This window comes from Phocoena phocoena, chromosome 6, assembly GCF_963924675.1.
Source record: "Phocoena phocoena chromosome 6, mPhoPho1.1, whole genome shotgun sequence".
Lineage (NCBI taxonomy): Eukaryota > Metazoa > Chordata > Mammalia > Artiodactyla > Phocoenidae > Phocoena > Phocoena phocoena.
In genome coordinates this window covers 10117072-10142607 of record NC_089224.1, presented here as the reverse complement: position 1 = coordinate 10142607, position 25536 = coordinate 10117072, and the positions used below count along the sequence as shown (strand labels likewise).

The window sequence follows — 25536 nt, the reverse complement described above, 5'->3', positions numbered from 1 at the left end:
TGCCAGGTAATCAGCCTCCATAAGAGAAGGGATTTTTGTCTCTTGGATTTGGCACTTAGATCAGTGCCTGACATGTAATCTAATCATAGCTGGTAAAGCTAAATTACCACACTGGATTTCAGGGCTGGACTTCAATCTCAGACAGGGACTGGGATACCAGGAAAATGAATTCATTACAAGCAGGAAGGCGGACTATCATGTCGGCATTGTTGTAGCTGATCTGACAGCACTGCCAGACTGTGGAATACTACTATTGGAATCCAGTTTTAACAGGAAAATGGGAAAGGGCTAACAGCATTCATCCAGCTGTTAATTAGCAGGTGTTTTTTTCTTTAAGGATATAGTGCCTCCTCCTTTTAACAGTAAGTACCCCTAATTATATGCATTTGCTTTTCTATGAAGTTGCATTACCAACTGTCCCCCTGTAAAAGGACTTCCTATTTTTTATTTAAGAATCAAATCCATTCTAGTTCTGAGTTCTTTCTAGCTTCCTAGTCCAGTTCTTTGTAGTCTAGTTTCTAGTTTTCTGTAGGATGTAATTCAGAGTTAGCTGAAAAGAAGGGGATAAGTTTGTAATTGTCAAATTGGTCCTTTTTGTTGCATCAACAGTAATTGGATATTACCAGTTGAAATTTAATTTTTTTAAAGTTTTTCTTTGCACTTTCACCTTTATTAAAAGAGCTAATATGGTATAGAATTTTTTCTAGATAAATGCAGTTTTATTTTATTGAGTTTAAAATAACCCTTGGTTTTAGCTAAAGAATTTATTCTTATTTCATGGACACTTTGGAACTATTATATGATGATAGTTCCAAATTAATATTGTGTGATAAGATAAACTAACATTACATTAGCATCTAAGAATACCTTATCCAGTGTCTAGTCAGTATTCCCTTTTATATAATACATCAGAATTTTCTTTGCAAGTCATTGCAGAGGTGATTGGAATCCAACTAAATGTCCCTCAGTTGAGAAGTGGTTAAATAAATTATGGTATATCTGTATAATGGAATACTGTGGAGGCTATATAACTTTTTTTTTTTTTTTTTTTTTTGTGGTACATGGGCCGCTCACCGTTGCGGCCCCTCCCGCCGCGGAGCACAGGCTCCGGACGCTCAGGCCCAGCGGCCACGGCCCATGGGCCCAGCCGCTCTGCGGTTTGCAGGATCCTCCCGGACCAGGGCATGAACCCGTGCCCCCCGCATCGGCAGGCAGACTCCCAACCACTGCGCCACCAGGGAAGCCCTATATAGCAATTTTTTTAAAGGTGGCTTTATATGAATTGAATTTATATGTAGGAATATCAAATTCATCAGTGAATAAAGTAAGGTAGAAAACAATGGATATAGTATATTGCCATTTATGTAGGGAATACACACACACACACACACACACACACACACACACATATGATTATATAAACTTGGAACATCTCTGGAAGGGTATATTAGGAACTGATAAGAATAGCTCTGTGGCGGGGAACTGAGAGAAGGGGAGGGTGGGAGTGGCAGGGACACTGTTAACTATGTAACCTTTTTGTGTCTTTCTAAATTTTATTCCATGCACTTGTGTTGTATATTCCAAAAATACATATAAAGTGTAATGAAAATAAGGGAGGGAGGCAAAGAGGGAGAGAGGCAAAAAAAGAAATTAATCTACCTTGTTAATAGCTTTTAAGATATAAAACAACTGAAGAACCTAGGTGTACATAGTTCAGACCTGCTTTTGAGAGGCAGTTAGCTAGAGAAATAAGATGTCAGTGATTTTTATTGATAGTTCTTTTATTTCATGTTTTTTCTCTGTCCAGGACAGATAGCTTGTTGGAAGAAATGTAAATGGTACCATCACTTTGCATATATTCTGAGAAAAAATGCAAAATTAAGGACACTCACACGGTGAAAAAGTACTTTTTTTCCCTCTAAGCATTTAGAAAAAAAACCAAAAAGTATTTGTACATTCTGTGCCTTTATCCCTGGGCTCAGAGCATTTCTCTCTGTATACGTTGATTGATGTTCTTCTCTTTTTCAACCTCTTCACTCTGGATCCATTTGAATAGGTTTTTTTAGTCTCTCTTTTAGTGGACTCAGCAAGAAAAATAATAGAGTGCATATTTAGGTTATTTTTACTGATAATCCTATAGATACAGTGTAGTTCTCTGCTAAACAGACCAATCACCAGAATTTCCCAGCATAACCTAAAGCCTGCCAAGGCTTATGAATAAAACAGGCTGATGGAAACTGATCAAATACATTTTATCTTGTTTCTTATGAAAACATTTACAAGAAAATGCCTATTTTTAAAAAGCAGTGAGTACTGAATTCAGTATGGTTGACATCAAGAGCCCCTTTATTTAATCAAATTAAGCTCAACAGTCCTCTCTCTTGTCTAATTTAAACATTACTATAGCAGACAGGGTTTGATGAGTTCTTCTTGGCTCATGGCGGTGATTCTGCATATTTCTAAATTAAACAATTAAATAAAGTTTGCACATGAAGTAAATTTGGAGAGCAGAGTATGCCTCCTCCCTTCACTGTTGCAGGGAGTAGAGCCTCAGGGAAATCATGTTTATGACGTGGGGGAAGATGAAAAATTACTTTTGGAGAAGCTAGTGTCTATGAATGGAGCAGTAATAACATGCTTGTAGTCATTCTTTTATTAGCTGATTGGCAAAGGCTCACCCAAAAGTAACGCTGATAAGCAAGAAAATGATTATAGATGCAAAGAGAACAGTTACCAAAATGTTAAAATCTATCAGCAAATTAGGAAGAGTTTTGTTTTCTCTGGGTTTAGATCTGCTAGATAAATCTGCAATATTTTGTCTTAATGGGGGCCCAGATATAATGTGGAGAAAAAAACGTTTCTGTAGAGAACACAGGTAACATGCTTCCTATAGGGAAGAAAATACTGGGTTCTTTAGCCAATCCAGAATGCCTGTATTTTACTTCAGAGGGATTTAAATTCTTACATACATTGTTCCTGCATAATTGTGAACCCATTCTTGGGTTATTCATTGCTCTCCATCTGTTTCAACCAAAGCAAGAGGAACAGGTTTCTAGAACAAATCTGTTGTAGTGTTTCCAGAGTTTTTCTTGTGCCTTTTTTTTTTTTTTTTTTTTGCCACGCGGCTTGCGGGATCTTAGTTCCCCAAACAGGGATCGAACCCATGCCCTTGGCAGTGAAAACGCAGAGTCCTAACCACTGGACCACCAGGGAATTAATTCTGTCTTCTGCTTTTTTTTTTTTTTTTTGCGGTACGCGGTCCTCTCACTGTTGTGGCCTCTCCCGTTGCGGAGCACAGGCTCTGGACGCACAGGCTCAGAGGCCATGGCTCACAGGCCCAGCCGCTCTGCGGCATGTGGGATATTCCCGGACCGGGGCACGAACCCGTGTCCCCTGCATCGGCAGGCGGACTCTCAACCACTGCGCCACCAGGGAAGCCCTCTTCTGCTATTTTTAAATACTACTACATTGAAAAAGAAAAAGGAACAAGACAAAAACCTCAAAAGAAATATGATAATATTATGTTTCAAATTAAGTATGTTGACAAGTTTGAAATTATTCGGAGTTTCCACCTTCTATGCATAAATTACCTTGATTTCTTTTAAAGTAACCAGGCCATTACTTACTTCTCTCTCTTCTTTTTTTTCCTCCTTCCCTCTCTCCCCCTTTCTTTGACTTCCTGACCAATTTTATTTCATCTAAGTTTCCTTTTTTATAGAAAACCTGGACAATACAGGATATTGTAAAGAAGCATAGTTATATTACCAATAAACCCTAATACCAGGGAAGAACCATTATTATCAGTTGGCTCATTTCCTTCAACCTCATGACTCAGTTAAGATTCTTTGTATTCTTTGTTTTATTTGTGCCCATTTATCACTCTAAGAAAGCATGCCATAGTTACAGATATGGCCTACTAGTAGCAACTTACTGACCTGTTTCTCACCCTCCACCCGATGAAGCCCTGAAACCCTCTATCCTTTTACCAGAGCCAGACCTTGGATGAGAGAACCTGGCTGCCTTAACCAGGTCATTTCTACCTCTGTCTTTATTAGCCATGGTAGCAAGTTTGGCTCCGTTTTGGACCTTTTATCATGGCTGTAGAATAAAGCTTATATAATCTAGCTTAGGTAGATTCCAGAGCCCTCATTATACTGTCAATCCTGCTTGCATTCCGAAAAGTACCAAAACAAGGAGTTTGAAACCCTCTAGACCCATAGTTCCTTCTTACGCCTAAACTTTGTTAACTTTGAATTGGCCCCAGACCTAATTGCCAAGTTATTTTGGCAGAATGGAACCCTCTTTCTTTTTTTTTTTTTTTTTTTTTTTTTTTTTGTGGTACGCGGGCCTCTCACTGTTGTGGCCTCTCCCGTTGCGGAGCACGGGTCCGGAAGTGCAGGCTCAGTGGCCGTGGCTCACGGGCCCAGCCGCTCCGCGGCATGTGGGATCTTCCCGGACCGGGGCACGAATCCATGTCCCCTGCATCGGCAGGCGGACTCTCAACCACTGCGCCACCAGGGAAGCCCGAACCCTCTTTCTTGAACTACCTAAAGAAAGGTTTCAGTTTAGAGTTTCATAGTGTGTAGGACAGGAATTTTTTAAATCAGGGGTTAGCAAACTCTTAAAGGGCCAGGTAGTAAATATTTTAAGCTTTGCAAGCTGTGTGGTCTCTGTCACAGCTACGCAACTCTGCATTATAGTACCAAAAAGAGACAATATGTAAATGAACGAGTGTGGCAGTGTGGCAGAAGGCCAGAATGTGCCACACCTTTTAAGCCAGTAGGTCTCTAATGTGTCGGTGACACACTTGCCCATTTGAGGAAGAGGTCAAATATTTACTTTACATCACACATGACAGGAAATCATATATCTATTAAGAGTTCAAACAAAAGTAAAAACTATAAAAATATTCTGAGTTATATAAAATGCATTGACCATAAAAGAACAGATTAACAGATTTGACTGTACAAAAATTAAGATCTCGAAACATCATAAATAAAAAGATGAATGAAAAGCTGGAGAAAAATAGTTGCAATCTATATGACTAGCAGTTGGTATGGTATCTACACACCAATAAGAGGAATAACTCAAAAGAAAAAAGGACAAAAGATATAAATTCACAAGAGAAGTAATTGTCAGAAACAGGAAAAGATGCTCATTCTTACTAATAGTGAAATCTTTATATATTAAAGAGAATTTTTTGTCTGCCAAATTTATAAATGTGAATAATTAATAACACTTATACTAATAATACTCAGTGTGTCAGGGAATTGGGGAAATAAACAACTGGAGGTGGTTGTGATGTCTTATATTAGTTCTATATTATTGTGTAACAAATCACCCTACAGGTTAGGAGCTGAAAACAGCAAACATTTATTACCTCACAATTTCTGTGGGTCAGGAATTCAGGAGCAGCTTAGCTAAGGAGGTTCTGGCTCAGAGTTCTCATGACATTGTAGTCGAGCTGTCAGCCAGGTCTGCAGTCACCAGGGCAGGACAGTCTGCTTCTAAGGTCACTCCCATGAGTCTTGGAAAGCCCCAGGTCGTTATTGCCTATTGGCCAGAGATAGCAGGTCCTCCACATGGGCCTGGCCATTGGCTTGCTGAGTGTTCTTGCTACATGGCAGCTAGTTTTCCCCTGAGCAAGTGATCTAAGAGCCAGAGCAACAACACCGACACCACAGTGTATTCTACAGTCTAATCCCTGAAAGTGGCATATCATTACTTCTACCATATGTTATTGGTCACATAAACTAATCCTAGTACAACGAGGTGAATACCAGGAGTTGGCAATCCTTAGGAGCCACCTTGGAAGCTGGCTACCACACAACTATATTAGGGCTGTGTGTCTAGGGCCTTATTTCTGTCAGCTGGGTTCTACACTTCTCCACATGGTGTCTGCTGCAGCTAGAATGTCCAAACTGGCCTTTTTCCTCAAATGTCTGGCACCTGGGTGGGTTTCACAGGAGCACCTGGAGGCAGACTGGGTATCTTTCACTCCACGTGGCTAGCTTTGGCTTCCTTACAACATCGTGGTCTCAGGGTAGTCATACTTCTTATATGGCAGCTGGCTTCCCCCAGAACCAGCATTCCAGGAGATCTAGTCAGAAGTTGCAAAGCTTCTTATGACCTAGCCTCAAACTATGTCCATGTTGTCAAAAGGCGTCACAGGACTAGCTCAGGTTCAGAGGCATGATTACCAGGAGGTGTGACTTATTGTGAAGGGCCATCCTTGGAACCTATCCCAGGGAATTATGCTTAGGAGAGATGATGCTGGCTTACTCTAAAGTGGTAGCAGTGAAGGTAATATAAATTCGTCTGATTCTGGATATATTTTGAAGATAAAATTGACAGGATTTGCCTGTGCATTAGATATATAGTAGGTGGGAAAAAATAGCAGAGGCAAAGGTGATTCTGAGATTTTTGAGCTGAGCAATTTAAAGAATAGGGATGCCATTTACTTGGATGGGAGAGAATGCAGGACAACAGGTTTGGAAAGGAAAATCGGGATTGGTTGAAATATTGGACATCTGTATGAGACAGTACATATAAAGATGTAGCCATTAAGGGGACATCAAGAAACAAATCTGTGTGTAGTAAAGTAGAAATGCTACCCTTGGTATTAATTGCAAGGTACAATAAATAGAGTATAATTCCTGTTATGAAGAAAGAAATATATGCATACATGCATTATCACCAGTTCAGGCTGAGAAAAGTCTAGTCTGATTTAGTAAAATATCTCAATTGTACATTTTTTTCCATTGGTTTTATTACATTCAAGAGGTAAAAAGTATAGCATTAACAGGTGGTAGACTTACGGAGATCTGAATTAGTTAATAGACTAAAAACATATCAAATATCCTCTCTTCTTTTGATGCTATATTTGACTTTTTTTTTTTTAAAGAGTTTGCAACAATTAGTTTTATTTTAAATTCATCTCCTACCTGCATACATTGATTAAAGGGCTCCATTTTCTCAACAACAAGAAGTCTTTTGAATGGTAATGAAAGGTTCTGAACTTGTAGGATATATTGTTCAGAAAGATTAAAACTGTCAAATAGGAATTTCAAGAGAAACTTTTCAGAGGAAGATACTCTGATTAAGGGTTGTCACTGGGCCAAAGACCGTATGTCCTTATTCCCCTGAAGAGAGAGATTTTGAGCTTTGTTTCAAAAATTGACATAAACAAAGATTAAAGACAAATGACTAACTGAAAAAAATGACATTTAAAATAATTAATAATGGGGGAGTTCCCTGGCGGTGCAGTGGTTAGGACACTGCACTTTCACTGCTGAGAGCACAGATTCAATCCCTGGTCGGGGAACTAGGATCCTGCAAGCCACGCAGCGTGGCAAAATAAAATAAAATAAGCAAAGTAAAGTGAAATAGATGGACTTTTTAAGGAAGAGTTTTTGTCTCCTTGGATTTTTATTTTGGTCAAATAATGTTTTTAAAATATAAATACCAAATGTATTGGGCCTGCAATTTCCAGTGAAGGGGCAAAAGTTTATTGTTGATTTCATGATATATTTGTCATATTGGTTTTAGTAAATTGCAAGATATTTGCCCAAAAAAGTCTCATTTATTTCAGGAGCTACACTAAGTATGAGACCCGCGCCCATTCCAATAGAGGACCCGGAATGGAGACAAACGCCTCCCCCAGTCTCAGCTACATCTGGCACCTTCCGACTGCGACGAGGGAGTCGATTTACCTGGAGAAAGGAGTGCCTGGCTGTCATGGAAAGGTACATGTCTCCTTTTCCTAGGAGCAATCTCCCAAACTTAGGAAAGAGAAACTTAGGATCGATTTGGACACTTTTCATTTCAAACAAGTAATTTGAGATCTAGGTTTTATCTCTAAAAGTATTTTGGAGTACTATAAGTGCTGTATTATTGAAATAAAATGATCTTACCATTGAGAATTCATAATATCAATTCATGATGATTGATTCTTGAATTGAATTGATTGATTCATGGATTCATAATATCAATTCATGATGATTGATTCATGAATTCAGTTCAATATAATATCAATTCATGTATCCATTGATACTAACAGAGTTAGTATCTATCAATATAATTTTTGTCCTCAGTAATTTAAGAAACTTTAGAATAATTTTTTTGAGTTTAGATCTTTGTATTATGTTTTAGAAAGACTCTTTGAAGTCTTATTTTCATAAAAAATATTAAGTAATTGTGTAGGAGGCCACTGAGACTTAACTTTTTTTGATAAGGAGTATAGCCTAGATGAGCTTAGTCCCAGAGGTTAGAAGTACATGTTTTTGACTTTGATTTCATATCCTCTGACTCTAGCACCAGTACCTGATCCATAGTGGTGCTTTTTTTTATTTTAAGTGTTTTTTTTACAAATTTTTTTTTTTTTTTACAGTTTTAGAAAAAATTAATTGAGTTATTTTTTTGTCTGCATTGGGTCTTGGTTGCCGCACGCAGGCTTTCTCTGGTTGCGACGAGCAGGGGATATTCTTCATTGTGGTGCGCGGGCTTCTCATTGCAGTGGGTCTCTTATTGGGGAGCATGGGCTCTAGGCGCGAGGGCTTCAGTAGTTGCAGCACGCAAGCTCAGTAGTTGTGGCTCGACGGTTCTAGAGCACAGGCTCAGTAGTTGTGGCGCACGGGCTTAGTTGCTCCGCAGCATGTGAGATCTTCCTGGACCAGGGATCAAACCTGTATCCCCTGCATTGGCAGGAGGATTTTTAACCACTACGCCACCAGGGAAGTCCCGGTACTCAGTACTTTGAACTTGACCTTAGCTTCAGTTTTTCCTATTGGAAATCATATAAGTTAATTAAATGTGGTTATGAAATGTTCAATATATTTAGGGTGGATCCTATAGTATAATTATCCTCTTAGTCTCCTACCTGTAAGTAATGTTTACAGAATCTTGGTTTGATGGAGTTTATATGCAATAAGGTAGTAATTTTCTATTAGAAAAGTATTTACTTCCTAAGATTAAAATGTAGAGAAAAAGAATATATTAGGCAGAGGTGAAAACAATTGAACTTTTTCATATTGTGATTTCTCAATAATTTAAATAATAGAAAAGAGTGGAATTGAATGTTTAAAACTAGATTTAAATTCTAAGCATGTACATATTTACACTGAGCCAGCTTCACATTTTTTTTCTTATTATCTAATCTGACCAATCGAATGGTATACTGAAAAGAGCATTTGGCTCAGAGTCAGAAGACCTGAAGCCTGATTTTGGCTTTGCCATTAACCAGCTGTGTAACTTTGTTCAGGTCAGAAATTCTGAGCTTTAGCTTCCTTATCTCTAAAATATAACTTGTTCTGCACATATAAACTTCGATTAACCAGGTAGTTTTTCCCTGAGGAAGAATTCCAACTAATAAATGGAAAAAAGATGATTAGAGTATCATTATTATCAGACAGTAATCATTGATAGCTGCTAACATCCCATAAAGATATACAAGGAGGTATTATGTACTTAGAGGATGTTAAGACACCACCTACAGAGTATTCTTTCTAACAAAATTGAAGCTGAATCAAATTGAATTTCTAGATCCAACTCCAGGTTTTTAGGAAATATGGAACAAAATTCTGTTAACACCACAGGGGTTTAAGTCAACCAGATTCATGGTGTGAGAGACCCTAAGAATAATAACTCAGTTTCTTCAAGTGTTTATTTTTTTTTAAATCTTCAGACAGTTGAAGAAATTTGAACACTGGATAAATAGTGATTCTTGTTTCAGTTACGATAATGGTCACTTATATGTAAACGGTGCTACATTTATAAAAATTAGAGTTCTTGTCTTTTAGAAACATGTATTAACATGTATAATAATATGATGAAGTGATATCTGGGATTTACCTCAGAATAACACAAGGCGTAAAGGCAGGGGCAAGGGTGTGTATAAAACGAGTGGTATCAGTAAATTACTGATTTCTGTAGTTAGGTGATGTTTACCTGGGGGTTCATAGTATGGTTCTCTCCACTTTGTATGTATATTATGTGTGTGTTAAAGGATGCTCTAAATTTTGGATCAAATCACATGGAACTAGGAGAAATGTAAAGGCTTCATATATCACAAAAACTCAACTACATGATGTTATCTAATAGTAACATTTACTTAATAAATATTTGATTGTCACTGTAGCGACAGCAGTACAATAGTGAACATTGCAAACTCCCTCCTAAAGAGTCAGGTTGGAGAAACAGAAGTTAATGAAACAGTCATACAAATCAAGGTAAAATTGCAATTGTAATACATGTAGGAAAGGAAAGGTACATTGTGCTTCAAGATCTTGCATTGATAAGAGAGGATGTGGTGATTTAATTAGGTCAAAAGGAAGGGGGAAAATATTGCAGATAGAAAGGAGAGCTATAGTCATCTAAAACTGTGCTGTCTGATCATGGCCACCTGTGGCTATTTAGATTTAAATTATATAAATTTTTAAAAATTTAAAATTCAGTTCCTCAGTCACACTAGCCACATTTCAAGCGCCCAGTAGTCATATATGGTTACTGACTATAGTTTTAGACAACACAGATATGTAACATTTCTATCATCACAGAAAATTTTGTCAGACAGCTCTAATACAGAACAACTGTATCTCATCCCCAATAGAAAAACAGTGGTTATATTTGACCTATAATGATTTGTTTCTGTTTTTCTCTTTACTCAAAATTTTAAGGAAATACAAATATAAATTAAAAAGCAAACATTAAGTACATTGAAATATTTTAGAAAATGTCCTCTGTGACCATGACAGAAACAGATAAATATTTCACTAATTCACATAACAAAAGTATTGTGCTTCTGCATCCTTTTCCACATCTGGCCCTGCTTTTCAGAGTACAAGATTTAATAATTCATCGTTTATAATGATGGGCCTTTTCTCTCTAATTAGCATTCATTCACCTGTTCATTAAACATGTATTTTTACACATGGCATTTGGTCTCTTGAGTCACTTAATTTTAACAGTTTCTTATACATACATAAACACACATACACACACAGACACACGTTTTCCATGCTGTTTATTTGTTAAAGAGATCATGATATTTTGTCCTGTTGATTTTCCCACATTTTAGATTTGGCCAATTACATCCTCTTACTGTCTCATTACATAACTCCATATTTTCTGTAGACTGATAGTTAGATCTAGAGCCCTGATTAGATTCTGGTTCAGTTTTTTGGCACATAACTGGTACTTTGTTCTTCCTATTACATTGTATAAGGAGACGCATAATGTCTGGTTGTCTCCCATTTTTAGTAACTATAAGGTTAATCAGTAGATTCAGCGCTATCATCCTGATCCACTTATTAGAAAGGTCCCCATGTACAGCATAGTTTAGGGCAGTGATTCTTAACCTTGGCTGCATATTAGGATCATCTGGGAGCTTTAAAAAACACCAGTGAGGGCTTCCCTGGTGGCACAGTGGTTGGGAGTCCGCCTGCCGATGCAGGGGACATGGGTTCGTGCCCCGGTCCGGGAGGATCCCACATGCCGCGGAGCGGCTGGGCTCCGTGGGCCATGGCCGCTGAGCCTGCGCGTCCGGAGCCTGTGCTCCGCAGTGGGAGAGGCCACAACAGTGAGAGGCCCGCGTACCGCAAAAAAAAAAAAAAAACACCAGTGAGACTATACCCCTGACCAACTGAATCGTAATCTCTGGGTGGGGGACCTAGGCAGAGGTATATTTGGAAAGCTCCCAAGTGATTCTAAAGGGCACTCAGGATTGAGAACTACTGTTTTGTATCCATTGATGATTTTTTCCTAGTCACTTTCTTCATAAGAGGTTTGCAAAATGGTTATATTCCAATTTTTTTTTATTTCTTCTGCACTGATAAGCTCGAGTTCTTCTTCTATAAAGAAGAACTTTCCTCTCATTAACTCTTTAGCTGCCCAGAAATATATTTCCTCACAAACTTGGGGAGGTACTATGATATAAGCAATTATAGAACTGGGGAATGAATGCTATTATGAAAATGGGTAATTAAATTTATGGGATCATATGAGATGCCGGCAAGCAGAGGAGAGAGTCAGGAAGACTTTACCAAAGTGGTGACATTTTGGCTGCATTTTGATGGATGATGGATAGGAGTTCACCAGTTAGACAGTCATAGAAAGGATAGTATGACGTTAGGAGATTCTCTGTGGCGGAAGATAGGGTTTTTCATCAGGAGCAGCTCTACTTTGATTATACAGGACTTAGTCATACTATGCACTCTATAATTAATAAGACCATGCTTAATTATACCATAGCTTTGGTGTTCAGGCTTTATCATAAATGAGATTGCACCTGATCAGATTAGTCTGTTAGATAACGTTAGTAGGGGTATGGAAGATCGGCAAGAAATCAGCCAGCTAAGTATGCATTTGAACTTATACCAGTTGCCTAAAGCCGAGGTAAAATAAGTGTAAGTTGTAGTGTCTGCCCTCATATATCTTAAGATAATAATAGTTTGCATTTCAGTAGGATTTTACAGTGTATAATTATTAATCTTATTGATAATTATTCTATATGATAAGTGAGCTTATTTAATCTTCACGATTCTGTACTGTGGATATCTTATTATTTATAGTTTATATATAAGAGCCTCAGAGAAAAGAAGTGACTAGCTTATATGTAAATGGGTTGAGGAGGGATAGATGGAGGCTGTTAGGGTAATCTGTGCATCAGTGATGAGGGCCCAAGCTATAATATTAAAGCAAAGGGCAAGAAAGTGGATAGAAGATAATAGATATCAGAAAAAAATTGAAGAAAAGAACAACCTAAGCTAGTCACAGATTGAACATAGAGATGACAGAGCAGGAAGTGTAAAAGAGAGTTTAGCAATGGTGATGGTCAAAGAGCATTCATCTGGGAGACAACATCTGTACCATTAGAAAATGGTTTGACTTTGGGCAAATCATTTAATATCTCTTAACCCCAATTACTGTATTTATAAAAAGAAGAGTTAAGTACTATGATAGAGTGAAAAGTCAGAGTCATAGAGACTTACGGTTTAGTCCCAGTTTCACCTTATATTAATCTTTAGGAATTTCAGTTTTCTGTAAAATGAAGTTGGTTATTATGAGAAGAGTTACGAGAGTTATGTGAGATAATATATGTAAAGCACATAGTAGAATGCCTTTCTCATAAACAGTATTGAACAAATGTTCCCTTTCTACCTAAATTCCTTTCACTTAGAGCTTTGACTGTGAAATCACCTCAAGATTTCTGTGCTAGGAGGTTTCAGTGGCTCTAGAAATGAAGATTTAGGAGTCGTCAATATAGTAGGTATAGTTAAAGCCATGAGTAAGAATATACCATGTTTAAATTCATCTCTTCTGTTTCTACATTTTTGCTTATACTGTGTTCATGTTTTTGTAGCTAAATATGGCTCCAGAAAAACTTAAAACCCTTCTGACTGATCTCATTTTAAATTCATGACCATGAACCTCAAGTGAGTCTTTAATTCTGCCAGACAATCATACTATACCTTCCTGGTTCATTCTTTCCCACTCTCCTAAATAATTATTTCACACTTTGTTCTCTCTGCAAACTCCCCATCCTCAGTCTCATGATGATCTTTCTTTCTATTTAAATGAGGAAAGTGAAGGGCTCAGAGGAAAATTTCACTAACTACCCACCTGTTTGCATGTAACACACACATACTATTTTCCTACCCCTTACCATCCCCAAAGCACTTCAGTAATATTTCCTAGCACATAACTTAGTGGTGCCTGCCCGGCTTCCAGTAGATAGATAGATAGATAGATATCGATCCCCCTTTTTTTGGCCTTTTCCACTCCTCTGACCTCATTGCATTGTCTGTACCACATATTTGACTTTTAAAATATCTAGTTCCAGAAACATTTATTGTCACAAAGGACAATACTGTATGATTCCCTTTATATGAAATATCCAGTTTAAGTAAACCTATAGAGAGACAGAACGTAGATATGTGGTGTCTAGGGCTGGGGAGGTTAGGGATATTGGAGGGGAGGATGAAGGCTAAGGAGTGTTGGGTTTCTTTTTGGGGGTGATAGCAATTTCTAAAATTGTGATAATGTTCACACAACTCTGAATATGCTAAAAGCTATTGAATTATAAATGGGTGAATTTGGGGGTATGTGAATTTTATCTCAGTATAGCTGTTTTTTTAAAGAAACAGTTATTTAGTACAGTATTGGGAGTTCCACATATATTTATCCTCCACATTTAAGCCTCATAACAGTCCTGGTTTCTTCTTTTTCTAATGAGGCAGCCAAGGCTCTAAGAGGTTGAATACCTTTTCAGGACCACAAAGCTAATAAGTGGCCCAGCCACATGTCGACCTTTAGACAGAGCTAACCATGGATTTGAGTTTTCCTTATTAACTAAGAGGGGTATATTTTTATTTGGGTGTACACTGTTTTTAATGTATGGACTTGACCCTTATTAACTCTGACGTCTGATGCCACTAGATTAACATGTGATGTAACCTTCTGTTTGCTTAAGAACATATGGAGATTGTAAAGAGGGAAAGATAAAACAAAAATGGAAAAATGATTGATAATTGTTGAAGCTGGATAATAGGTACATGGGGGTTCATGGGTATAGTATATTTGTATAGTTTTGAAATTCTCCATAAAGATTTTTGTTGTTATTATTTAAAGGGGACTTGACTAGATTTTAATGGGCAAAATAGAATTAGATAATTGACTAATTTATTCATTCAATCATTTATTTATAGAGCATCTGTTATGTGCTAGCACTGAGCTAGGCTAAACTCAAGTAGTTTACATATTCACAAGGGGAAGGAGCGACATCTATATTGTATGTCTGAAATACCTGCATGTACAAAAAATATAATGTAAGACTCAAATGTGATTTTTATTCAGCAAACCTAACTGTTCCTTTGTTCATTTATTCAACAAAGTACTTACTAGGTATGAGGCAAAGTGCTAGGGATGGAGTGAAGGGATACATTTAAGGGTGAAGAAGTAAAGGATGATGATGAACCTAGCAGAACTGAATAGTCTTTAGAGTTTATGGTCAGAAGTTGTGGAGGCCTTATGGCCTAAAATCAAAGCTTCTGATGTACTCTTTCCTTTTTAACCTTTCTGCCATTCGGACTGGGTATTCTTTCAGCTTTGGAAACAGGTATGTCTTTGGAGTGTTCGGATATTTGACCAGGACACAAAAGCGTGAGACCTGGCTATTGTACCTATTCTGGTCTCAAGGGAGAAAGATGAAAGAAACCTTCGAATTGCCATATATAGGTTTTTCAGCCCAATTAAGCAAGATTGAAAGAGAAGCAACAACTTGAAGAAGGCTTTGACTAGATACAGGAATAAATAAGAGCACCTTGTGACATATAGAAGCAATAGAGTATAATGCTTAAGAGTACCCACTTTGGAACCAGATCTCTGTATATAGGTTACTTATTGCCATTATTTTTCATCAAAGTAGCTGAATGATGAGTCTGTATCTGGGAATGTCCAGGAAAATGAAGGCAAAATGATTATCGCTGTGTGTGTTTGTAATTAAAACTATTTCATGGTTTTGTTTTGTTTTTTATGGAAACGGCACACCTATAATTTGTATTTTGTTCCTCTTAGATTCTTTTCATGTTCATCTTCATTGAGCTATTATAAAACAAAATCATTTCTAAAGCCCAGAACCTTCTGAAATTATAAGGAAAACATTTTTGTTGTTGTTGTTTTAACCTTTGTCAATCTCCAAAACAACTCGAAAAAATTAACCCTAATTATTCTCCCCAACAAGCAAAGAATCAGTATTAAAATTTTCAGCTTAAGGGTTTCTCTTCCCCCAAAATTTAAGCATCTAAAAATACTTTCTTAGGATAAAAGTTACTCTTTATCAACAAACATAACTTCACAACCACAATACTATAATGAACCAAAATTAAATCATAGCTCTAAATTTGGTGTCACTGCTATTAACCTGACATGTTATATACAGTCTGAATGTGTAATCTGAATTAGAGACCTGGGTCTAGTACACAAATGCATTTTATATAAGTCTGTTGTACATCCTGGGAGAATCAGCATAGAAGAGACAAATCTGTTTGTAAAGTGTGTTTCCAGAATTTTGCTTGAGGTTTCTGTAATTTAATTCTCTTGGTATTTACCACATTTTGGAATTCTTCCCAGGACAGTTTATTAGTACTTGGATTTTGGTTTCAGTCTCTTTCCTTTCTCTGTTTAACTTTCAATTTTTCAGTGAGTACTTGGACTGTGAAGGTTAAGAAGACCAATAGTTCCAGAAAGTAAATTCTATATTTAACTGCAGACTGGGTGTGGTTCAGAAACTGCAATGCAAGCTTGCTAGTATTTTGCCAGTCATCAAAACCCTGACCTGCAGGGAACATTCCTTTTCCTAGTCTTCTGACTCTGAAATATGATGAATTTTGATGATATATGGTGTACACGTTTGTATGTGTAACTAAAATAAAGACAGAGAGTCGCATAGGTTCAACCTTGAAGTGGCTCTGGAAGATCTGTTTCTTCTATGTTCTTTTATAGTAGTCTCAAATGGTATTAACCTTCCCTAGTTTCATGGCGCCACTTCCCATTATTGTTTTATTACCTTTAATTACTACTGTGCGATTTAAAAATTTTTTTACACAGGCAGTATTCTCCACTTCATCTTTCTTAAGTCATGAAGCCACATTTTCTTTTAATGTTTTTATCTTGTTTTGCTTTTATATAGTTTTAGACAGTTTCCTAATTACCGTAAAAATGGAGAAATAACTGCTTGTTCTCCTAGTAAAAATTTCCCTCATTTTAAAAAAAGCACTCTTATCTCTTGAAGAGAATCCTATTACTTTGTAAAAGGGAAAAATAATCACCTTTTCTTCCTTAGCAGTATCCTTCTGTATTATTTTGTGTAGTGTAGTGTCCCAGTATCATTTGGTATCATTCATACTATACAGAAATCCATGGAGTAAGAGACTCTTCTCATTTCAGTAAGATTACACCTAACCACAAAAATATTGGAGCAGAAATGCTTATAAATGCTTTTGTAATATTGTTCTTCTGAGAGATTGAGACCCATCCAGATGTTTCTTTGAATGACAGCTTGAGCCATGTGAACAATAAAGGGACCATTTTACCTCTGTTGTACAAAAATATATAAATTGCATCTGCTGACCACTGATTCGGTTTAAGCAACATTTAAGGACCTTCCCTTGATTTCATTTACTTGTATTTGGTCACCATTTCTGCAGAGAATAAGGAAAAGACCCTAAAGATCATCTAGTTCAAATAGTTTGTCTTTTAAAACAAGAACTAAGAAGTTAATTAACTTGGCTAAACTCCAGAAGAAATGAGTTTAAGTTGCTTATTTTGAACCCATAGCCATATGAACCATAGAATTTTTTTTAAGCATAATGTTGATCTTTTCTGTTCTTTCTCTTCTTTATTTTTTGTTAGATACACATTTATTGAGTGTCTGCTATGTGCTAGGCCGTATGCTAAGAATTGGGATGCAAAGATGAATAAAAGGAAAGTCCTTATTGCATTTAACTGTCTTCTTGTCTGTGTTTCTTTATTCATCTCTTATTTCTTTCAGGCCCTCTTAATTTTCCTTTTTCCCTCCTAAACCCCTTTCTATATCTTCCTCAAGGTTCCTCACTTTCTGTTCTTTCGTTTGCCAGAAAAATTTTTATTCAGTTTTTCTTTCTTCTTCTCACACTTTCTTTTAAGTATGCTTCCTACCCTCCCACCTCTGTTCTTCTTAGTTGCTTCCTAGTTGATCATAATGTAAACTTCAGTATATGCTTTAGTTTTTCTTAAACTTACTGAATGAAGTATTTTTCTATTTCACTTAAAAAGCAAATTAATCAATATTTATTTTTCAAAGAATTAGTAAATGTTATATAATTTCTAAGGGCCCTTATAATTCTCAAAATTGCATTGCTGTATGATTTTAAGTAATTTCTTGTTATGTGTGGAGCCTTTGTTCCCTTTAAGACTGGCTTTTGTTAGGAAAATCTTCTCAACCTAGAAGTAAATCTTTGAAAAATAATTGGTGCTTTGTATAACTACATGAACGACTAGACTAACTTCAAAGAACAAAATCACCTCCATGATAACTGAGTTCTATGAGAAGACCAGTTATCTAGGACGTCATTCATATATATATCCCCATAATTTATCTTGGCACCTTGTTTGGCAATCAGCTTGTACTTTGGTCCCTCAATTTCTCTGTTTATAGTAATGAAATACCTTAAGGGTACTGCAACCTGAAAATGCAAAGAAATCATTGTTCACCTACCTTTTATCAGTCTAGGTAATGAGAATTACTTCCTTTTTCCTTATAAAATGAAAAAACTAAAAGCATTTCTCACTGCTGAGAAAAAAATTTGCTTCTCCTATTTTTCATTTTATCTCTAAGAGTAAAACTTTCTTTAGTATTTTACAGCTGCAAAGAAACTTAAATCTTATTTTCTTCTTTGTTATGTTGCTGCTGAATTGAGTGGACTAGCTAAAGAAAATATCTTTTTCATATCTGGGATCAGAGACCACGTGTATGACCAAGATAGTGACTTTGCATAGGAAATTCAGTGATTTTTTTTTTTAACTTCTTTACATTTAACCATGATAGCTTTTTAGCAAGCTGCTAAGTTATTACATGGAATGTAGTGGTAAAGTAACGGATGTGGCCTGTATAAATTTGAAGAAAACCGTGAATGAAATAATGTTAAGCGATAGAAGAAAAATTGCATTATTACAATAATGAAAAGAATACACATACAAAGATAAAGATTGGGAGCAGCAATAAAGCTTTTAAATAAATGGTTTTCCCTAAATGTCAAATAGTTTGCACATTTTATGTTAGTTTTTGTCTTTCTGTTTGTTTGTTTCTGATAATATAGTGGTTAAGAACAGATTGTTTTTAAAAATTATTTTATTGAGGTATACTTGATCTACAACATAGTGTTAATTTCTGCTGTCCAGCAAAATGATTCAGTTATACCTATACATATATTCCTTTTCATATTCTTTTCCATTATGGTCTATCACAGGATGCCAAATATAGTTCCCTGTGCTATACAGCAGGACCCTGTTGTCTATCCATTCTATATATACTAGTTTGCATCTGCTAGTCCAAACTCCTAATCCATCCCTTCTCCACCACCTCCCCCTTGGCAACCACAAGTCTGTTCTCTGTCTGTGAGTCTGTTTCTGTTTTGTAGATAAGTTCATTTGTGTCATATTTTAGATTCTACATATAAGTGATATCATATGGTATTTGCCTTTCTCTGACTTACTTCACTTATGGTAAGTGAAGTAAGGTAATATGGTAATCTCCAGGACCATCCAGGTTGCTGCAGATGGCATTATTTCATTCTTTTTTTATGGCTGAGTAGTATTCCATTGTATATATGTACCACATCTTCTTTATCCATTCATCTGTCGATAGCCATTTAAGTTGTTCCCATGCTTGGCTACTGTAAATGGTGCTGCAGTGAACACTGGGGTGTTGGGGTGCATGTATCTTTTTGTTTTTAACTTTATTTCTTTTAAGTCTTTATTGAATTTGTTACAGTATTGCTTCTGTTTTATGTTTTGGTTTTTTTGGCCACAAGGTATGTGAGATCTTAGCTCCCCAACCAGGGATCGAACCTGCACCCCCTGCATTGGAAGGTGAAGTCTTAACCACTGGCCTGCCAGGGAAGTCCTGCATGTATCTTTTTGAATCACAGTTTTCTCTGGATGTATACCCAGGAGTGGGATTACAGGGTCATATGGCAACCCTATTTTTAGTTTTCTAAGGAACCTCCATACTGTTTTCCATAGTAGCTGCACCAGTTTACATTCCCACCAACAGTGTAGGAGGGTTCCCTTTTCTCCGCACCGTCTCCAGCATTTGTTGTTTGTAGACTTTTTGATGATGGCCATTCTGACTGTTGTGAGATGGTATGGTACCTCTTGGTAGTTTTGATTTGCATTTCTCTAATAATTAGTGATGTTGAGCATCTTTTCATGTGCCTGTTGGCCATCTGTATGTCTTCTTTGGAGGAATGTATGTTTAGGTCTTCTGCCCATTTTTCAATTGGGTTGTTTGTTTTTTTTGTTACTGAGTTGTGTGAGCTGTTTGTGTATTTTGGAAATTAAGCCCTTGTTGGTCACATCATTTGCAAATATTTTCTCCAGTCCGTAGGTTGTCTTTCCATTTTGTTTATGGTTTCCTTTGCTGTAAAAAAGCTTTTAAGTTTGATTAGGTCCCATTTGTTTACTTTTGCTTTTATTTCTACTGCCTTGGGAGACTGATCTAAGAAAACATAGGTACAATTTATGTCCAAAAATGTTTTGCTAATGTTCTCTTCTAAGAATTTTATGGTGTCATGTCTCTTTTTAAAATATATCTTTTTTTAATTAATTGATTTATTTATTTGGCTGCACTGGGTCGTAGTTGCAGCATGCTGGATCTTCATTGCTGCGTGTGAGATCTTCATTGTGGCATGTGGAATCTTTTTAGTTGTGACATGCAGGATCTTTAGTTGTGGGATCTTTTTTAGTTGCAGCATGTGGGATCTAGTTCCCTGACCAGGGATCAAACCTGGACCCCCTGCATTGGACCACCAGGGAAGTTCCTATGTTGTCATGTCTTATATTTAGTCTTTAAGCCATTTTGAGTTTACTTTTTTGTATGGTGTGAGGGTGTGTTCTAACTTCATTGATTTACATACAGCTCTCCAGCTTTCCCAGCACCACTTGCTGAAGAGAGTGTCTTTTCTCCATTGTATATTCTTGCCTCCTCTATGGAAGATCAATTGACTGTAGGTGTGTGGGTTTATTTCTGGGCTTTCTATTCTGTTTTATTGATCGATATGTCTGGTTTTGTGCCAATACTATGCTGTTTTGATTACTGTAGCTTTGTAGTACTGTCTGAAGTCTGGGAGGGTTATGCCTCCTGCTTTGTCCTTTTCCCTCAGGATTGCTTTGGCAATTCTGGGTCATTTATGGAAGAACAGAATTTTTAGTTACAAAGACTGGGGTGCTAGTCTCAACTGTCTTACTCACTAGCTGTGTATCCGTAGGCAAATTCCTTGCTATAAAATGACAGTAATAATCAAACCTATCTTATAGGAGTGCTGTGATTTAATACTGAACAATGGGGCTTCCCTGGTGGCGCAGTGGTTAAGAATCCACCTGCCAATGCAGGGGACACGGGTTCGAGCCCTGGTCTGGGAAGATCGCACATGCCATGGAGCAACTAAGCCCATGCGCCACAACTACTGAAGCCCACACGCCTAGAGCCTGTGCTCCACAACAAGAGAAGCCCGCACACTGCAACAAAGAGTAGCCCCTGCTCCCCGCAACTAGAGAAAGCCCGTGTGCAGCAACAAAGGCCATACATGCATAAATAAGAAAAATACTGAACAGTGGTGCACATGAAGTACTACCTGTGGTACGTGACACACATAGTAGGTGTTTAACAAATACATTCCTACTAAACAAATAAGAACTTTCAAAAAGAATTCTGGGTTTCTTCAAGTGGAATTTTCTGAAGAATTACCATTTTCTGTATTCCTAAGCCTCAGCCAATAAGTGTCTATTTAGCCTTTCTTTACTCAAAAGAAAGTCATTAATCACCTGTGTGCCAATCACTACACGAGTGCTGAAGCATATTTAAAGATAAGGTTTTGCTCTAGTAGGTCTCAGTCTAGTGGAAGAGTCAGGTTTAAAGAAACTCAGAAGAGATAGGCACCAGGTACAGTAGGACATAGAGGAGAGTGGTGTGAGGGAAGACAACACCGAGGTGACACTGAAGCTGGGTCCTGGAGAGCAGTATGATTTTGATGGGTTGGGGAAAGGAAGAAAGACATGCTTGGCAGTGGAAGCAGTATATGCAAAGGCACAGAGGCATGAAAAATCAGGTAACTGGAGTATATGGTTAGTCAGGCAAGAAGTGAGGCTGGGGAAGTAGGTTGTATCCAGATTGTAGAAAACCCTTGTCTTGCCACAGTTGTAGCATTTGTCTTTCTCAAGCATTCATATTTGCATCCATGCCGAAATATGGTTGTTGTAAAAATCTCTTAAGACATTTTTTAGGTTGTTTGTGCCATTTTCCTCTCACATATAAAGCACTGATAATAGTTCTTTTATGACAGGGACTCAAAATTATTTTGGAGGGTAGAGGTAGATTTCTGTGTCTAATATTTGTAAAACATCCTGGGATTAAAAAATTGAAACTGTTTTGGGAATTCCCTGGTGGTCCAGGGGTTAGGACTCTGCGCTTTCACTGCTGAGAGGGCCTGGGTTCAATCCCTGGTCGGCGAACTAAGATCCCACAAGTCGCGTGACCAAAAAAAAAAAAAGAAAGAAAAAAATTGTTTTGAAAATCTTCTCAGTCTTCCTTTTTAAAGGTAGGAGCCTAAATGATATTCCCTTTTCCCTGTGGCAAGGAAATACATTGAAATTCCAGCCATTTTCAATTTAAACATTTTTGACCCATTTTTTTCCCCTGCTGACGTGGATTATTATAAAATTATAGAATCCAATTTTCCTACTGGTTTCTGTTATAGCAGTGCATTGTTAGGAAGAAAATTTGAGCTATATCTTTACCAGAATGAATTATTTCGCCATCTGTTGAGTAAATTTTACCTGGTACTTCAGTGACGTAGTTTATGTTCCCCTGCAGACAAGGGTTTGGTTACACCCAACGGGTTCCTAGGCTAGCACAGTGCTCTGCATAAAGTCTGACATCAGTAATTGTTGCTTGAACTTGACTGAATTGACTATTTAATAAGACCCTACAACTTTAAGAAAATTAGGAAGTGGTATCGCCCATCTCCCCTGCCAGACATATTAGACTTGGGATGGGGGTAGAGTAATACAGTATTTTCTAATTTTGTTAAAATTGTAAGGCCTTCAATTCAGCAAGAAACAATAATTCGATAATTTAAAGTGATCCACTCAAAATGACTCAGAAACAGCAGAAACATTACGTTTCAAGGCCTCAATGTCGTTTTTCCTTAGCCTGATCACTGTACTATTTTTCCCCCACAAAACCCACTTTGTGGGAGTGGAATTGGGTCCTGTAAAATCTAAGGGTCGCCTTGCCGTCACTGCAACACCTGGCAAGCTGGTCTTCCTTTCCCTCTCTTCTGATGTCATTGCTATCCTAGGATAGAAAATGCTGCAAGAATACATTATAAATTTTGGAATTAATGGATGCTGGAAGATGAATTTTAAAAAGAGTTTAACGTCTTTAATACTCCTTATGGAATGACTCAGGTGGAACATAATGAACTACACCTCCTGTATCTCTGCAAATAGAAGGAAGTTCTTAACATTTATTTAAGACAGCAGGAGCCTGAACATGACCTCATTTCAATCCATTAGACTATTTGAGGAAAAAAACAACAAAACTTTCCCACTTATTGACAGGTAAAGTTATCCCAATCCATTTCTCATAGCCAGTAAGAAGATGAACTGTCCTTAAATGCATTTTAGAATTGGCAGATTTTACTTCCTGGTTCCCTTTTGGTCAAACAGAAATAGCCAAAAGAGAAATTATCACCATTTTTTTGAGGCTGATTAAAAATTCTCCCCATCCTTGTATAGAAGATATGCCAGCAGTTTCATTTTGTGCAAACAACAGACCCCTCATTTCTCTAGTTCCTGAGCTAATTAAACAGGACCAAAGACCCCATGTTCCTCATATTGTTCTGTGGCCACAGTTTACAAAGACATGAAGTATAGTTTGGTAAGTATTGGTGTTGCATGTGAGGAGTCACCAATAAAGATATGATTCATCCCAGAAGCAGAGTTATACACGTCATAGTATAAATATTAATACTGATGGAGACCAGGTTATAGACCAACTAGAAAATCTTCACAGAAAATGAGTGAGCTTTTTCTTTTATAAACTCAACAAATGTTAATTGAGCTTCTACTTCATACCACTCCTTATGCTAGACACTGGTTGGGATACAGTGATTAACAAGACAGATATGGCCCTTATAATAGTGCATTCGGAAATCATTGTTGATAGACTAAACATTCATAGCGTGTACCAAGGTTTGCATAAGTGTTTGATGTTTGAAGATCTCAAATTAGTAGAATATGAACTTGTGGGTAAATATTCTACTTCTGTTTTAGTTGCCTTTTGGTTGAAGAAGCGTGCATGAACCGTGTAATTTCAGTGATAGAAAGCATCTAAAAGTGGTCTTTTTGAAAACCTGTGTACCATAGAAACCTCAATCATAATAGTGCCTCATCCAAATATTCTGTTTTATTGGTTCCTACTTTGTCACGTCATCCACTTAAAGGCCAGACAGACCTATAGTTCTGTTTTGAGACTATCCTATAATTATCATCTTTCTGGGGGCAGAAACCTTAGTTTGTCATCAAAATACCTTCCTTGGAATATGACTATATCCCAAATTTGCTCTTGTATCACTGTGAAGAAATGTATTTATCTTGCGCACAATTGGTAAGATAACCTTTCAGTTCTGGCAATATTAATGTAAATAGCATGTTTTTTGTCAAGTGTTAGAAGAATTAATTCGACTTTTTAAAAGGCAGTTAGCAGTCATTTATGTATATCCTGGGTAGTTTGACTAAACTAAAAACAGCAGCAAAACCGTAACACAGGAGATTAAAAAGTAGGTTTAAGAGAGAGTAGCAAGTACCTTTAAGTACAAGGTATTGTGTTTCTCCCTCTTCAGGGAGGTATCAGAATAATCTCCAACCAATGTACCTCTGATTCTCTAAAGAATCTATGCTGTTGGCCATGTTTGGTTTGCTATTTGTTGAGACCTCCCCCAGGAGGACAAGTTCTCATTTTAGATACAGACCCATATCCTTTTATGGTAGAGGTAGTCATTTTGCAGAAGCATAGTATTAATCATAAAAAAAAACCATGCAGGAGACAGTAGATTGATTTTTATCAGTCTTGTTCTACTGATCTTCATATTATAGTAAACTGTTGGTCAGTAGTGTCAGATTGGTAAGTGGCCAGTTTATAATTCAGTGCTTTATATTTAAAAACAGGCTCCCTGCCTCAGGACAACTTGTACACCAAGTGTAAGAAACTTAATTCCAGGTCACCTTACAAATCTTTTTTGTAAACCTAATTCCTACTAGCAAAGGCTGTCAAAACAGAGGGGAGGATACAGCTGCTTCCAGCCAGAAGCAGAGGCAGCAAGGGGCATACCAGCTTTCATGCTTTGACAGTGTAAGTTCTGGTAGATGCAGTTCACTCTCCAAGGTACCACAGTTTCCACTGGTATGAACTTCACGTAATTATCACTCACATTTGGTAGCTTCATTAGGAAACTAGGAAATCCATGGACCAGCAAAACCAAACACTGCCCTCTTGTGCATGTTCTTTTTCTTATTAAAATAAAATGGAGGGTTGAGCAAACATTTAATGAATTCAGTGGTATGCAATCAAGAGACATGCTTCAAGAGAAATACCATACCATTTCTCGGTTGTTTTTCTTTAAGGTGGTTAGAATTTGTCAGTTTTACTGTTTTGCCTGAGGACTTCAAAACATTGTCTCCATTCTTCTTTTCACAGTCTTCATAGAAAGACTGATGACTAAA

The 25536-nt window shown here is 37.2% G+C and overlaps 1 protein-coding gene across 6 annotated transcripts in view; it reads left to right on the top strand.

Moving 5' to 3' along the window:
• The window catches only part of HMBOX1 (homeobox containing 1), a 184203-nt gene that overhangs the window by 139503 nt on the left and 19164 nt on the right, over positions 1-25536 (top strand). For all 6 annotated transcript variants that reach the window (XM_065878865.1, XM_065878863.1, XM_065878866.1 and 3 more), the window contains one exon: positions 7592-7745. In XM_065878865.1, coding sequence (XP_065734937.1) covers positions 7592-7745 — 154 coding nt within the window. The remainder of the gene's footprint in view (positions 1-7591; positions 7746-25536) is intronic.